At 41.1% G+C, this 17,200-nt stretch overlaps 1 protein-coding gene across 1 annotated transcript in view; it reads right to left on the minus strand.

Annotated features, from left to right (window-relative positions):
* Positions 1-292: 292 nt before the first annotated feature.
* Positions 293-17,200, minus strand: part of LOC128641393 (DBIRD complex subunit ZNF326) — a 44,357-nt gene continuing 27,449 nt past the window's right edge. Inside the window, exons 6-10 of the mRNA XM_053694019.1 lie at positions 10,542-10,689; positions 10,314-10,407; positions 9,904-10,034; positions 3,985-4,080; positions 293-743 (exon numbers count right to left, since the gene is read on the minus strand). Coding sequence (XP_053549994.1) covers positions 615-743; positions 3,985-4,080; positions 9,904-10,034; positions 10,314-10,407; positions 10,542-10,689 — 598 coding nt within the window. The 3' untranslated portion in view covers positions 293-614. The remainder of the gene's footprint in view (positions 744-3,984; positions 4,081-9,903; positions 10,035-10,313; positions 10,408-10,541; positions 10,690-17,200) is intronic.

The following is a 17,200-nucleotide window of genomic DNA, read 5'->3' on the forward strand; positions in this document are numbered from 1 at the left end:
TAATGAGAATGACTGGGGGTTGTGGGAAGGGAGGTGATACTTTACAGCTTTGCTGTGGTGCTCTTTGCCTCCTCCGGCTGACCAGGAGTGATATTCCTAATAGTAATTACTGATGATCCGTGGACTCACCGTGTCATTAGAAAGTTCCTCATTGCAGTAGGTGATTCAGGAATTTAAGGGTAAGAGAAGCATCTCTTTCCACCTTTGCTTTTTAGTGATCTTTAGGTTAAACCAGAACTACAACCTACAGTACATATCTCCAGTAACAAATAGAACAAAAATATGACAGATATTTACATTCACAAAAAGATATTTTTAATCAGACCAGCATTGTCTAAACGACAAGTGGAAACAAAAACAGATCACAGCTTTTGTCAGAGTATGCTAGAAATTATAATGTACAAACACAGAAGCTTCAATTCAGGCAAAGAGCAATGGAACTAAAAATGTTCAAATATCAAACAATGAAAAAAATAAGCCAAAACGTTAAATTGAATATATGCATTATAAATGCAAACTGTGTGTGGGGAGGGGGGGGGTATTAAAAATTGGATTAACATTGTTTTGATAACATTTAATCATATTAAACGGTCACTGATGAACATAGGAAATATTTATGACTCCAATGGTTCAGCTGCTGCTTCTGCATCTACATCTTCAGTGTCTACACGCACATCCCCCTCTACGCCAGTGTCCATATCAGCAGTCACATCAGTTTCCTGACCCTCAAAGGGATTTTCACCCTAAGGGAGTGAAACAAAGGGTTAATGTACTTCTAGTGGTGTAAAGATACTCCAAGACTTGAAAATAAAGCTTGCAGCTACTTCCATTGTTTAAGAAATCTAAAAATAGGAGTGGAAACAAAATGACAGCCCCTTTAAATAAAGGTGGACACTGAATTTATACTATGATTGTGATTTGCAAATAGTGGGTGGAGTGCAGCCGATTAACCTTTTTTACTGCCATTTATTTTCCTTTGTGGATACCAAAGTAGGTAGACTCAGGAATGTTCTGCAGAGACCTAGTCAGTGATTGATATTTCTAGAGCTGCAACAACTAATCGTCATAATCTATAATGAAAATAGTTGTCAACGAATCTCAATCGATTAGTTGGTTTGCAATTAGTTGATCTGTGCACAACTCTAGCTGCTTCATAACACTGAGCTCCTGCACATGGTATTGTGTTTTATGGTTATGTCCTTAGCCTATAGGACGTCTACCAACATATACTTTTCACTTTTTCAGGACAGTATACGTTTACAACTACCCCTGGCTTATGTGCAAACCAGATATAACAGTCATAATTTGGATGGTTTATATTAAATCAGGTTATTTGGAACTATGCTTTGCATGATATAGTGCTGAGCTTGTTATTTACATCTAGATTGATGGAAGTTATTTAAATTAATGTGCACTATTATCTGTTTGCACAATAATTAGCAGATTGCTTGCTATTGCCGATTTTATGTACTGTATAAATAAATGTGTAAGGCTTTGTCCTGTTGATATAGTTAGGTTTGCCACCTCAGCCATGTTTTCCTGGACACTTATGAGTTACACATGACGCAGGGAGGAACATGTATTGTGTTTCTGGACAGCACTATTTAAATTCCTCCTTGCACACCCTGCAGCATGTGTATCTTATAAGTGTTCTGTATTTTAAGGGATGGGTGGCAACCCTATATATAGTCTAGTGCTTTTGGCTTGTTTTTTGTTTTTTTATATTTTTAATCAATTCTGAAAATATGTACCAGATTCAACCTTTATAAGTATATATCTTATTTTTAGAGCGGACTAGATATTTTCCCCTAACCTTATAAGCTGGTTATTTACCATTGTGTATAGATATTTTTTATGTTGGAATGAAGTCAAGGGTAACTTTATTGAGAGGCCCCTTGCCAAGATGGAAGTTCTACCTCTTTTCAAAGAGTTTTTTAGTTTTGTTTAATTATAAACCTGTGCTCTGCTGGTTAAAAATAGGACAAACAGTTGTGTTAATGTAAAGTTTTAGTCTGAAGTTTATATTTGTAACACTAAGTATGTGAATTCTATTTAAAATGTAGGAAACCATTGATTATTTTATCCGATTAATCGAAAAAATAATCGGCCGATTAATCGATTATGAAAATAATAGTTAGTTGCAGCCCTAGATATTTATCTTATCAAAGGCTCACCAAATGTGTTTAGCTAGGTCCCAGTAATGTATTGCTGAGGCCAAGCCAACTTTTCAACAAAGGATACAAAGTGATGGAAGCAAATTGTAAAGTTGCTGCATGTTTTGTTTGAATCATGAAAGTTTCACTTTAAAAAAAAAAAAATACCACATCAGGATAAAAACCAAGCAAGATAGATTAGACCATTAATACATTAGAATTTAACAAACAAATAAAAATGCAATAGCTTAATCAAAATTTTAAAATGTGAGAAATCTGCTTGTTTAAAAATCAACTTGCTGCCCCCATCTGTATTACGTGACAGCCATTAGCCAATCAGACATGTAGGAGTTGGAACCTCAGGAAGTGAGCAGGTAAAGAGATTATACATCAAAATGTGTACAAATTTAAGTCTTAAAAAAGCGCGCTCTAAATAAATGCAAGTTTAACCCCTAATGAGCACAATGTACCATGAACATCACCGGCCGTTGAGGTTTTTTTTTTTTAAGGGGTTATTTTGAGCTTTAGTGTCCCTATGAAAGGCAGGTAAAACATGAATGTACAAACTGTTTCCTAAACCCAGTCTTCAGGAGCCTTACTCAGGCCAGATATTCATTATCTTAACTAGAGCACAGGTGAAACCATCAACTCAATCAGCTAATGTCACTTGCGCTCTAGTTAAGATAAATTAATATCTGGGCTCAGTAAGGCTCCTGAGGACTGGGTTTTAGTAAAAATGTTTTAATGGTCACACCAACCAGCTAATTTTAACGACCTTGCTGAAATTTTAGCCAATATTAAAGGGACACAACAAAAATTGTGTGATTCAGAGAGCATGCATTTCTAAGTAACTTTCTAATTTATTCCTATTCATTTTTCTTCATTTTATTGCTATCTTTATTTGAAAGGCATCTAAGCTAAGGAGCCAGCCAATGCACTTATTTATTGGTGGGTGAATTTATCCACCAATCAGCAAGAACCACCCAGGCTCCTCACCAAAAATGGGCCAGCATCTAAACTTAAAGGGCCACTGTAAGTAAATATTTTCTATGCCTGTTACCAACTACCCCAAATACGCTTTTTATCAATAGCATTTCATTAACATCTACCGTATATCAGAAATCTTGTCTGCAAATTTAATTGTTTTCCAAACCCACTCAGTGGGTATCCTGTGCTCTGTACCAATCCGTTTACAATACCTAGATTTCAAAATGGCGCTTTAAACACAAAGTTATTGGTTTAAGTATTTTGAACATGCAGTGCTGAAAATAGTGGGCAGGATAACGTGACATCGGCGAATAAAAAGATATAACTTTTAGAACGTTATGAAACGGTTTGAGAAAATATAGGTCACTAGGTTTTAATTAATGTTTATTAACTTTAATATGTTTTTTAGCTTACAAATTATAACAGAAAGTAATCCCTTAAGATTCTTGCTTTTCAAATAGATACAGAGAAAGAAAAAAAATGAGTAAAGTAGAAAATATCATGCTCCCTGAAAAAGAAAATTTGTGTTCAGTGTCTCCCTTTAAGCTAAAATGAGCTAATATTTTTCAACTCTGTAAAAAAAAAAAAAGCTCAAATCATTTTATTTTTAAATTATGCATTTTAAGCTTTGGATAGCATAAAATAGGAAGTATTATACTGCTCCAACCTGGTTAGTTTATGCCATCCGACTAGCACCATTGTGTGGAGAACACTAAAATTTACTGACTCTAGAAATACTTTGGTGAAAAGAGGTTTAGGTTATGCAAGCATTTAATGACATCTATAGTCTCACTCAATTTTTGCCGACATGTCAATATTGAACCTGAAAGCAAGATCTCCTTACCTTCAAGAACATTTCATATCGTGCCTTCACACTTGGATTGCTCAAGATACTAGTAGCCGTCAAAATGCTTGATCGCTTTATTTGTTCCCTGTAGGTCTGTAAAAGAAAGTTTACATTTAGTTGTGTAGCTTCTTCATAGAATTTATTAAATTGCAATGATTAAAAAAAACGCTTCAGTCTAAGGGTCATAAATACAACCTTTCACATTTGTTCGAATGCAATTTAAAAATACAAGTTTAAAAACATAATTTATGCTTACCTGATAAATTCCTTTCTTCTGTTGTGTGATCAGTCCACGGGTCATCATTACTTCTGGGATATAACTCCTCCCCAACAGGAAATGCAAGAGGATTCACCCAGCAGAGCTGCATATAGCTCCTCCCCTCTACGTCAGTCCCAGTCATTCGACCAAGAATCAACGAGAAAGGAGTAACCAAGGGTGAAGTGGTGACTGGAGTATAATTTTAAAAAATATTTACCTGCCTTAAAAACAGGGCGGGCCGTGGACTGATCACACAACAGAAGAAAGGAATTTATCAGGTAAGCATAAATTGTTTTCTTCTGTTATGTGTGATCAGTCCACGGGTCATCATTACTTCTGGGATACCAATACCAAAGCAAAAGTACACGGATGACGGGAGGGATAGGCAGGCTCATTATACAGAAGGAACCACTGCCTGAAGAACCTTTCTCCCAAAAATAGCCTCCGAAGAAGCAAAAGTATCAAATTTGTAAAATTTGGAAAAAGTATGAAGCGAAGACCAAGTTGCAGCCTTGCAAATCTGTTCAACAGAGGCCTCATTCTTAAAGGCCCAAGTGGAAGCCACAGCTCTAGTGGAGTGGGCTGTAATTCTTTCAGGAGGCTGCTGTCCAGCAGTCTCATAAGCTAACCGTATTATGCTACGAAGCCAAAAAGAGAGAGAGGTAGCAGAAGCTCTTTGACCTCTCCTCTGTCCAGAATAAACGACAAACAGGGAAGAAGTTTGACGAAAATCTTTAGTTGCCTGCAAGTAGAACTTGAGGGCACGAACTACATCCAGATTGTGTAGAAGACGTTCCTTCTTTGAAGAAGGATTTGGACACAAGGATGGAACAACAATCTCTTGATTGATATTCCTGTTAGTAACTACCTTAGGTAAGAACCCAGGTTTAGTACGCAGAACTACCTTGTCTGAGTGAAAAATCAGATAAGGAGAATCACAATGTAATGCTGATAACTCAGAGACTCTTCGAGCCGAGGAAATAGCCATTAAAAACAGAACTTTCCAAGATAACAATTTTATATCAATGGAATGAAGGGGTTCAAACGGAACACCCTGTAAAACGTTAAGAACTAAGTTTAAACTCCATGGTGGAGCAACAGCTTTAAACACAGGCTTGATCCTAGCTAAAGCCTGACAAAAGGCCTGGACGTCTGGATTTTCTGACAGACGCCTGTGTAACAAGATGGACAGAGCTGAAATCTGTCCCTTTAATGAACTAGCCGATAAACCCTTTTCTAAGCCTTCTTGTAGAAAGGACAAGATCCTAGAGATCCTAACCTTACTCCAGGAGTAACGTTTGGATTCACACCAGTATAGGTATTTACGCCATATTTTATGGTAAATCTTTCTGGTAACAGGCTTCCTAGCCTGTATCAGGGTATCAATAACCGACTCAGAAAAACCACGTCTTGATAAAATCAAGCGTTCAATTTCCAAGCAGTCAGCTTCAGAGAAGTTAGATTTTGATGTTCGAACGGACCCTGTATCAGAAGGTCCTGCCTTAGAGGTAGAGACCAAGGCGGACAGGATGACATGTCCACTAGATCTGCATACCAAGTCCTGCGTGGCCATGCAGGTGCTATTAGAATCACTGATGCTCTCTCCTGTTTGATTTTGGCAATCAATCGAGGAAGCAGCGGGAAGGGTGGAAACACATAAGCCATCCCGAAGTTCCAAGGTGCTGTCAAAGCATCTATCAGAACCGCTCCCGGATCCCTGGATCTGGACCCGTAGTGAGGAAGCTTGGCGTTCTGGCGAGACGCCATGAGATCTATCTGTGGTTTGCCCCAACGTCGAAGTATTTGGGCAAAGACCTCCGGATGAAGTTCCCACTCCCCCGGATGAAAAGTCTGGCGACTCAAGAAATCCGCCTCCCAGTTCTCCACTCCCGGGATGTGGATTGCTGACAGGTGGCAAGAGTGAGACTCTGCCCATCGAATTATCTTTGATACTTCCATCATTGCTAGGGAGCTCTTTGTCCCTCCCTGATGGTTGATGTAAGCTACAGTCGTGATATTGTCCGACTGAAACCTGATGAACCCCCGAGTTGTTAATTGGGGCCAAGCCAGAAGGGCATTGAGAACTGCTCTCAATTCCAGAATGTTTATTGGAAGGAGACTCTCCTCCTGATTCCATAATCCCTGAGCCTTCAGAGAATTCCAGACAGCGCCCCAACCTAGTAGGCTGGCGTCTGTTGTTACAATTGTCCAGTCTGGCCTGCTGAATGGCATCCCCCTGGACAGGTGTGGCCGATGAAGCCACCATAGAAGAGAATTTCTGGTCTCTTGATTCAGATTCAGAGTAGGGGACAAATCTGAGTAATCCCCATTCCACTGACTTAGCATGCATAATTGCAGCGGTCTGAGGTGTAGGCGTGCAAAAGGTACTATGCCCATTGCCGCTACCATTAAGCCGATCACCTCCATGCATTGAGCTACTGACGGGTGTTGAATGGAATGAAGGACACGGCATGCATCTTGAAGCTTTGTTAACCTGTCCTCTGTCAGGTAAATCTTCATTTCTACAGAATCTATAAGAGTCCCCAAGAATGGAACTCTTGTGAGAGGAAAAAGAGAACTCTTCTTTTCGTTCACTTTCCATCCATGCGACCTTAGAAATGCCAGAACTAACTCTGTATGAGACTTGGCAGTTTGAAAGCTTGAAGCTTGTATTAGAATGTCGTCTAGGTACGGAGCTACCGAAATCCCTCGCGGTCTTAGTACCGCCAGGAGGGCACCTAGAATCTTTGTGAAGATTCTTGGGGCCGTAGCCAATCCGAATGGAAGAGCTACAAACTGGTAGTGCCTGTCTAGGAAGGCAAACCGTAGATACCGGTGATGATCCTTGTGGATCGGTATGTGAAGGTAAGCATCTTTTAAATCCACTGTGGTCATGTACTGACCCTTTTGGATCATGGGCAAGATTGTCCGAATAGTTTCCATTTTGAACGATGGAACTCTTAGGAATTTGTTTAGAATCTTTAAATCTAAGATTGGTCTGAAAGTTCCCTCTTTTTTGGGAACCACAAACAGGTTTGAGTAGAACCCTTGTCCTTGTTCCGACCGCGGAACCGGATGGATCACTCCCATTAATAACAGATCTTGTACACAGCGTAGAAACGCTTCTTTCTTTATCTGGTTTGTTGACAATCTTGACAGATGAAATCTCCCTCTTGGGGGAGATAATTTGAAGTCTAGAAGGTATCCCTGAGATATGATCTCTAGCGCCCAGGGATCCTGAACATCTCTTGCCCAGGCCTGGGCGAAGAGAGAAAGTCTGCCCCCCACTAGATCCGGTCCCGGATCGGGGGCTCTCGGTTCATGCTGTCTTTGGGGCAGCAGCAGGTTTCCTGGCCTGTTTGCCCTTGTTCCAGGACTGGTTGGGCTTCCAGCCTTGCCTGTAACGAGCAACAGCTCCTTCCTGTTTTGGTGCAGTGGAGGTTGATGCTGCTCCTGTTTTGAAATTCCGAAAGGGACGAAAATTAGACTGTCTAGCCTTAGCTTTGTCTTGAGGTAGGGCGTGGCCCTTACCTCCTGTAATGTCAGCGATAATTTCTTTCAAACCGGGCCCAAATAAGGACTGCCCCTTGAAAGGTATATTAAGTAATTTGGACTTAGAAGTAACATCAGCTGACCAGGATTTTAGCCACAGTGCCCTACGTGCCTGTATGGCGAATCCTGAGTTCTTAGCCGTAAGTTTGGTTAAATGTACTACGGCTTCCGAAATGAATGAATTAGCTAGTTTAAGGACTCTAAGCCTGTCCATAATGTCGTCTAGCGTAGATGAACTAAGGTTCTCTTCCAGAGACTCAATCCAAAATGCTGCCGCAGCCGTAATCGGCGCGATACATGCAAGGGGTTGCAAAATAAAACCTTGTTGAACAAACATTTTCTTAAGGTAACCCTCTAATTTTTTATCCATTGGATCTGAAAAGGCACAGCTATCCTCCACCGGGATAGTGGTACGCTTAGCTAGAGTAGAAACTGCTCCCTCCACCTTAGGGACCGTTTGCCATAAGTCCCGAGTGGTGGCGTCTATTGGAAACATCTTTCTAAATATTGGAGGGGGTGAGAACGGCACACCGGGTCTATCCCACTCCTTAGTAACAATTTCAGTTAATCTCTTAGGTATAGGAAAAACGTCAGTACTCGCCGGTACCGCAAAGTATTTATCCAACCTACATAGTTTCTCTGGTATTGCAACGGTGTTACAATCATTGAGAGCTGCTAAGACCTCCCCTAGTAATACACGGAGGTTCTCCAATTTAAATTTAAAATTTGAAATATCTGAATCCAATCTGTTTGGATCAGAACCGTCACCCACAGAATGAAGCTCTCCGTCTTCATGCTCTGCAAGCTGTGACGCAGTATCAGACATGGCCCTAGTATTGTCAGCGCACTCTGTTCTCACCCCAGAGTGATCACGCTTGCCTCTTAGTTCTGGTAATTTAGACAAAACTTCAGTCATAACAGTAGCCATATCTTGTAATGTTATCTGTAATGGCCGCCCAGATGTACTAGGCGCCATAATATCACGCACCTCCCGGGCGGGAGATGCAGGTACTGCCGCGTGAGGCGAGTTAGTCGGCATAACTCTCCCCTCGCAGATTGGTGAAATTTGTTCACATTGTACAGATTGACTGGAAATTGTTGATGCGTAGCAAAGAGCGCCAAAAACGGCCCCTCCCTCTCACACACAGCAGTGAAGAGAAACGAAACTGTCACAATTCAAAACAAACTACTGCCAAGTGGAAAATAAAGCCCAAACATTTATTTACTCAGTACCTCAGCAATGTAAACGATTCTACATTCCAGCAAAAACGTTTAACATGATATAATACTTATTAAAAAGATTAGTGACCTTTAACAGAGTAGTTCCGGTGAAGTACCATTCCCAGAATACTGAAGTGTATACATACATGTCATTATAACGGTATAGCAGGATTTTCTCATCAATTCCATTCAGAAAATAAAAACTGCTACATACCTCAATGCAGATTCATCTGCCCCTGTCCCCTGATCTGAAGCTTTTACCTCCCTCAGATGGCCGAGAACAGCAATATGATCTTAACTACTCCGGTTAAAATCATAGTAAAAACTCTGGTAGATTCTTCCTCAAAGTCTGCCAGAGAAGTAATAACACGCTCCGGTGCTATTATAAAATAACAAACTTTTGATTGAAGTCATAAAAACTAAGTATAATCACCATAGTCCTCTCACACATCCTATCTAGTCGTTGGGTGCAAGAGAATGACTGGGACTGACGTAGAGGGGAGGAGCTATATGCAGCTCTGCTGGGTGAATCCTCTTGCATTTCCTGTTGGGGAGGAGTTATATCCCAGAAGTAATGATGACCCGTGGACTGATCACACATAACAGAAGAAATGGGCTTCTAATATCAATTTATCTTTGTTTTCTTGTTGTCCTTTGTTGAAATGCCGAAAAGGTAAAGAGATGGTAGCACTATTTCCTGTCACTTACTAATTTAGAAATGTGCATGCTACCCATCTCTGCAACAAAACATAAGCAAATTTGATAAAATTAAATTGTAAATTTTGGGATTCAGGTCCCTTTAATCAAATGCAAAGATAAGCACTGCTGTGATGGATATTAAAGTTCAGTTTACCTACAGGTTAGGAACAGTTATATGGTCTTACCGCTTTGTTCTTTAAATGTTGAGGAGATTTCAGATGCAACTGTACAGAAATGCGTAAACCAGGAACATAAATATTGCAGGCATTGCAATGCACCATCTCAACTCTGAGCATGTGATCCTCATTCGTAATACCTAAAAAGTAAAGAATGGGGACCAAAGATTATCCTGTGCTAAATATTTTAAAGTTTGTTCTTGCATATCAATACAAATGAGGGACTTGCCCAGCAGCCAGAGCAGCATAAAATACTGCAGTATAAATTGTGCATACACATCCATTTCAGACTCTTGCTTGCAAAAGGTTAAACTGCTGCTTTAATACACTAACTTTCTCCCATGTCCTTTCAAAACATATGGTTAGTATGCGACTCGTGCATTTGAGCACAGAAGCCTGCCAGTACTAGGTTTACATACCTTCCAACGCATCTTTTTCCACTTGGTTTGCAGAGCCACTCTGAGAAGAAGCTTTGCGAGCAGCCGTTTTCTTGAACTTATGTACAATACTTTCCTTTAAATAAAAAATAGTATGTTCTATGTTAGTCAGTTGCCTGTTAAACCATCTGATACACACCAAAGTTTGGGTTAAATATTGCTATGGATTGTTTGGCCATAACAGCACACTGAAAGAAAAATCCTACTTACATGAAGATAGTCAATAGCAGTCTGGTCAAACTTTGTTTGCTTCTGAATATGATTTAGCATTTCCTTGTGGTAATCACTATTTAAATGTTCTTCTGTGCCTTTCTCGTCAAAAGATCGAAATTTGCAAAACGAACATGTGAATGCCAACCTAAAGAGATTTTGAATTACAAACATGGTCTTGCACAAAAACACATATCAATATGCCAGAAGTTCCTTTGGAATATTATGTTTTAGTGATCCTAGGACAATTTAGGAATTTCCTTTACAAATCAAAGTATTAGTTAGAAATTCCAACAGTAAAAACATAATTTATGCTTACCTGATAAATTTATTTCTCTTGTAGTGTATCCAGTCCACGGATCATCCATTACTTATGGGATATTAACTCCTCCCCAACAGGAAGTGCAAGAGGATTCACCCAGCAGAGCTGCTATATAGCTCCTCCCCTAACTGCCATTACCAGTCATTCGACCGAAAACATGCAGAGAAAGGAAAACCATAGGGTGCAGTGGTGACTGTAGTTTAATGGAAAAATTACCTGCCTTAAAGTGACAGGGCGGGCCGTGGACTGGATACACTACAAGAGAAATAAATTTATCAGGTAAGCATAAATTATGTTTTCTCTTGTTAAGTGTATCCAGTCCACGGATCATCCATTACTTATGGGATACCAATACCAAAGCTAAAGTACACGGATGACGGGAGGGACAGGCAGGCTCTTTATACGGAAGGAACCACTGCCTGAAGAACCTTTCTCCCAAAAACAGCCTCCGAAGAAGCAAAAGTGTCAAATTTGTAAAATTTGGAAAAAGTATGAAGAGAAGACCAAGTTGCAGCCTTGCAAATCTGTTCAACAGAAGCCTCATTCTTAAAGGCCCAAGTGGAAGCCACAGCTCTAGTAGAATGTGCTGTAATTCTTTCAGGAGGCTGCTGTCCAGCAGTCTCATAGGCTAACCGTATTATGCTACGAAGCCAAAAGGAGAGAGAGGTAGCCGAAGCTTTTTGACCTCTCCTCTGACCAGAATAAACGACAAACAGGGAAGACGTTTGTCGAAAATCCTTAGTTGCCTGTAGATAAAATTTCAGGGCACGGACTACATCTAGATTGTGTAGCAGACGTTCCTTTTTCGAAGAAGGATTAGGACACAAAGATGGAACCACAATCTCTTGATTGATATTCCTGTTAGTGACCACCTTAGGTAGGAACCCAGGTTTAGTACGCAGAACTACCTTGTCTGAATGAAAAATCAGATAAGGAGAATCACAATGTAAGGCAGATAACTCAGAGACTCTTCGAGCCGAGGAAATCGCCATTAAAAACAGAACTTTCCAAGATAACAACTTGATATCAATGGAATGAAGGGGTTCAAACGAACCCCCTGTAAAACATTAAGAACTAAGTTCAAACTCCATGGTGGAGCAACAGTTTTAAACACAGGCTTGATCCTAGCTAAAGCCTGACAAAAAGCTTGAACGTCCGGAACTTCTGACAGACGTTTGTGTAAAAGAATGGACAGAGCTGAAATCTGTCCCTTTAAGGAACTAGCGGATAAACCCTTTTCTAAACCTTCTTGTAGAAAAGACAATATCCTCGGAATCCTAACCTTACTCCATGAGTAACTCTTGGATTCGCACCAATATAAGTATTTGCGCCATATCTTATGGTAAATCTTTCTGGTAACAGGCTTCCTAGCCTGTATTAAGGTATCAATAACTGACTCAGAAAAACCACGTTTTGATAAAATCAAGCGTTCAATTTCCAAGCAGTCAGCTTCAGAGAAATTAGATTTTGATGTTTGAAGGGACCCTGGATCAGAAGGTCCTGTTTCAGAGGTAGCGACCAAGGTGGACAGGATGACATGTCCACTAGATCTGCATACCAAGTCCTGCGTGGCCATGCAGGCGCTATTAGAATCACTGATGCTCTCTCCTGTTTGATTCTGGCAATCAATCGAGGAAGCATCGGGAAGGGTGGAAACACATAAGCCATCCCGAAGGTCCAAGGTGCTGTCAAAGCATCTATCAGAACCGCTCCCGGATCCCTGGATCTGGACCCGTAACGAGGAAGCTTGGCGTTCTGTCGAGATGCCATGAGATCTATCTCTGGTTTGCCCCAACGTCGAAGTATTTGGGCAAAGACCTCCGGATGAAGTTCCCACTCCCCCGGATGAAAAGTCTGACGACTTAAGAAATCCGCCTCCCAGTTCTCCACTCCCGGGATGTGGATTGCTGACAGGTGGCAAGAGTGAGACTCTGCCCAGCGAATTATCTTTGATACTTCCATCATTGCTAGGGAGCTTCTTGTCCCTCCCTGATGGTTGATGTAAGCTACAGTCGTGATGTTGTCCGACTGAAACCTGATGAACCCCCGAGTTGTTAACTGGGGCCAAGCCAGAAGGGCATTGAGAACTGCTCTCAATTCCAGAATGTTTATTGGTAGGAGACTCTCCTCCCGATTCCATTGTCCCTGAGCCTTCAGAGAATTCCAGACAGCGCCCCAACCTAGTAGGCTGGCGTCTGTTGTTACAATTGTCCAGTCCGGCCTGCTGAATGGCATCCCCCTGGACAGATGTGGCCGAGAAAGCCACCATAGAAGAGAATTTCTGGTCTCTTGATCCAGATTCAGAGTAGGGGACAAGTCTGAGTAATCCCCATTCCACTGACTTAGCATGCACAATTGCAGCGGTCTGAGATGTAGGCGTGCAAAGGGTACTATGTCCATTGCTGCTACCATTAAGCCGATCACCTCCATGCATTGAGCTACTGACGGGTGTTGAATGGAATGAAGGACACGGCATGCATTTTGAAGCTTTGTTAACCTGTCTTCTGTCAGGTAAATCTTCATTTCTACAGAATCTATAAGAGTCCCCAAGAAGGGAACTCTTGTGAGTGGAAAGAGAGAACTCTTCTTTTCGTTCACCTTCCATCCATGCGACCTTAGAAATGCCAGTACTAACTCTGTATGAGACTTGGCAGTTTGAAAGCTTGAAGCTTGTATCAGAATGTCGTCTAGGTACGGAGCTACCGCAATTCCTCGCGGTCTTAGTACCGCCAGAAGAGCACCCAGAACCTTTGTGAAGATTCTCGGAGCCGTAGCCAATCCGAATGGAAGAGCTACAAACTGGTAATGCCTGTCTAGAAAGGCAAACCTTAGATACCGGTAATGATCTTTATGAATCGGTATGTGAAGGTAAGAATCCTTTAAATCCACTGTGGTCATGTACTGACCCTTTTGGATCATGGGTAAAATTGTCCGAATAGTTTCCATTTTGAACGATGGAACTCTTAGGAATTTGTTTAGGATCTTTAAATCCAAGATTGGCCTGAAAGTTCCCTCTTTTTTGGGAACCACAAACAGATTTGAGTAAAACCCTTGTCCTTGTTCCGACCGCGGAACCGGATGGATCACTCCCATTAATAAAAGATCTTGTACGCAGCGTAGAAACGCCTCTTTCTTTATTTGGTTTGTTGACAACCTTGACAGATGAAATCTCCCTCTTGGGGGAGAGAATTTGAAGTCTAGAAGGTATCCCTGAGATATGATCTCTAACGCCCAGGGATCCTGGACATCTCTTGCCCAAGCCTGGGCGAAGAGAGAAAGTCTGCCCCCCACTAGATCCGTTCCCGGATCGGGGGCCCTCGATTCATGCTGTCTTAGGGGCAGCAGCAGGTTTCCTGGCCTGCTTGCCCTTGTTCCAGGACTGGTTAGGTCTCCAGCCTTGTCTGTAGCGAGCAACAGCTCCTTCCTGTTTTGGTGCAGAGGAAGTTGATGCTGCTCCTGCTTTGAAATTACGAAAGGAACGAAAATTAGACTGTCTAGCCTTAGGTTTGGCTCTGTCTTGAGGCAGGGCATGGCCTTTACCTCCTGTAATGTCAGCGATAATTTCTTTCAACCCGGGCCCGAATAAGGTCTGCCCTTTGAAAGGTATATTAAGCAATTTAGATTTAGAAGTAACGTCAGCTGACCAGGATTTTAGCCACAGTGCTCTGCGTGCCTGAATGGCGAATCCGGAATTCTTAGCCGTAAGTTTAGTTAAATGTACTACGGCATCTGAAATAAATGAGTTAGCTAACTTAAGGGCTTTAAGCTTGTGTGTAATCTCATCTAATGGAGCTGATTCAAGTGTCTCTTCCAGAGACTCAAACCAAAATGCTGCTGCAGCCGTGACAGGCGCAATGCATGCAAGAGGTTGCAATATAAAACCTTGTTGAACAAACATTTTCTTAAGGTAACCCTCTAACTTTTTATCCATTGGAACTGAAAAGGCACAGCTATCCTCCACCGGGATAGTGGTACGCTTAGCTAAAGTAGAAACTGCTCCCTCCACCTTAGGGACCGTTTGCCATAAGTCCCGTGTGGTGGCGTCTATTGGAAACATCTTTCTAAATATCGGAGGGGGTGAGAACGGCACACCGGGTCTATCCCACTCATTAGTAACAATTTCAGTAAGTCTCTTAGGTATAGGAAAAACGTCAGTACTCGCCGGTACCGCAAAATATTTATCCAACCTACACATTTTCTCTGGTATTGCAACTGTGTTACAATCATTCAGAGCCGCTAACACCTCCCCTAGTAATACACAGAGGTTTTCCAGCTTAAATTTAAAATTTGAAATATCTGAATCCAGTTTGTTTGGATCAGAACCGTCACCCGCAGAATGAAGCTCTCCGTCCTCATGTTCTGCAAATTGTGACGCAGTGACTGACATGGCCCTAATATTATCAGCGCACTCTGTTCTCACCCCAGAGTGATCACGCTTACCTCTTAGTTCTGGTAATTTAGCCAAAACTTCAGTCATAACAGTAGCCATATCCTGTAATGTGATTTGTAATGGCCGCCCAGATGTACTCGGCGCTACAATATCACGCACCTCCCGAGCAGGAGATGCAGGTACTGACACGTGAGGCGAGTTAGTCGGCATAACTCTCCCCTCGTTGTTTGGTGAAATATGTTCAATTTGTACAGATTGACTTTTATTTAAAGTAGCATCAATACAGTTAGTACATAAATTTCTATTGGGCTCCACTTTGGCTTTAGCACATATAGCACAGATATCTTCCTCTGAATCAGACATGTTTAACACACTAGCAAATAAACTAGCAACTTGGAAATACTTTTCAAGTAATTTACTATAATATGAAAACGTACTGTGCCTATAAGAAGCACAGAAAAAGTTATGACAGTTGAAAATTAATAAACTGAAAAGTTATAGCATCAAATCTTTGTAAAAAACACAATTTTAGCAAAGGATTGCTCCCATTAGCAAAGGATAACTAACCCTGATAGCAGAAAAAAAATACAGAAATAAACGTTTTTTTATCAGAGTCAACTACAATCTCACAGCTCTGCTGTGAGTGATTACCTCCCTCAAAACAAGTTTTGAAGACCCCTGAGTTCTGTAGAGATGAACCGGATCATGCAGGGAAGACAATAAACTTCTGACTGAATTTTTTGATGCGTAGCAAAAGCGCCAAAAATGGCCCCTCCCCCTCACACATAACAGTGAGAGAGATCAGTAAACTGTCATAAATTAAATAAAACGACTGCCAAGTGGAAAAAAATAGTGCCCAAAACATTTTTTCACCCAGTACCTCAGAAAATTAAACGATTTTACATGCCAGCAAAAAACGTTTAACATTAATAAATTGAGTTATTAAAAAGCCTGTTGCTAGTCCCTGCAAATTAGGCTAAAGTTTTATGCATACAGTATAATTCCAGTGAAGTGCCATTCCCCAGAATACTGAAGTGTAAAATATACATACATGACAGCCTGATACCAGTTGCTGCTACTGCATTTAAGGCTGAGTTTACATTATATCGGTATGGCAGAATTTTCTCATCAATTCCATTGTCAGAAAATAATAAGCTGCTACATACCTCTTTGCAGATTAATCTGCCCGCTGTCCCCTGATCTGAAGTTTACCTCTCCTCAGATGGCCGAGAAACAGCAATATGATCTTAACTACTCCGGCTAAAATCATAGAAAAACTCAGGTAGATTCTTCTTCAAATTCTACCAGAGAAGGAATAACACACTCCGGTGCTATTATAAAATAACAAACTTTTGATTGAAGGTATGAAACTAAGTATAATCACCACAGTCCTCTCACACATCCTATCTATTCGTTGGGTGCAAGAGAATGACTGGTAATGGCAGTTAGGGGAGGAGCTATATAGCAGCTCTGCTGGGTGAATCCTCTTGCACTTCCTGTTGGGGAGGAGTTAATATCCCATAAGTAATGGATGATCCGTGGACTGGATACACTTAACAAGAGAAATAAAGATATCTGTACAACAGATGAGCAATATTTTACTACTTGGATAGAAAGTCTCACTAACCGATTAGTCCCAATTGAGGTTAAACACAAATACATTGAGTTCTGTTTATGAAAGAAAAAACAGAATTTATGTTTACCTGATAAATTTCTTTCTCCAACGGTGTGTCCGGTCCACGGCGTCATCCTTACTTGTGGGATATTCTCTTCCCCAACAGGAAATGGCAAAGAGCCCAGCAAAGCTGGTCACATGATCCCTCCTAGGCTCCGCCTACCCCAGTCATTCGACCGACGTTAAGGAGGAATATTTGCATAGGAGAAACCATATGGTACCGTGGTGACTGTAGTTAAAGAAAATAAATTATCAGACCTGATTAAAAAAAC

Source organism: Bombina bombina, chromosome 10, assembly GCF_027579735.1.
Source record: "Bombina bombina isolate aBomBom1 chromosome 10, aBomBom1.pri, whole genome shotgun sequence".
Classification (NCBI taxonomy): domain Eukaryota; kingdom Metazoa; phylum Chordata; class Amphibia; order Anura; family Bombinatoridae; genus Bombina; species Bombina bombina.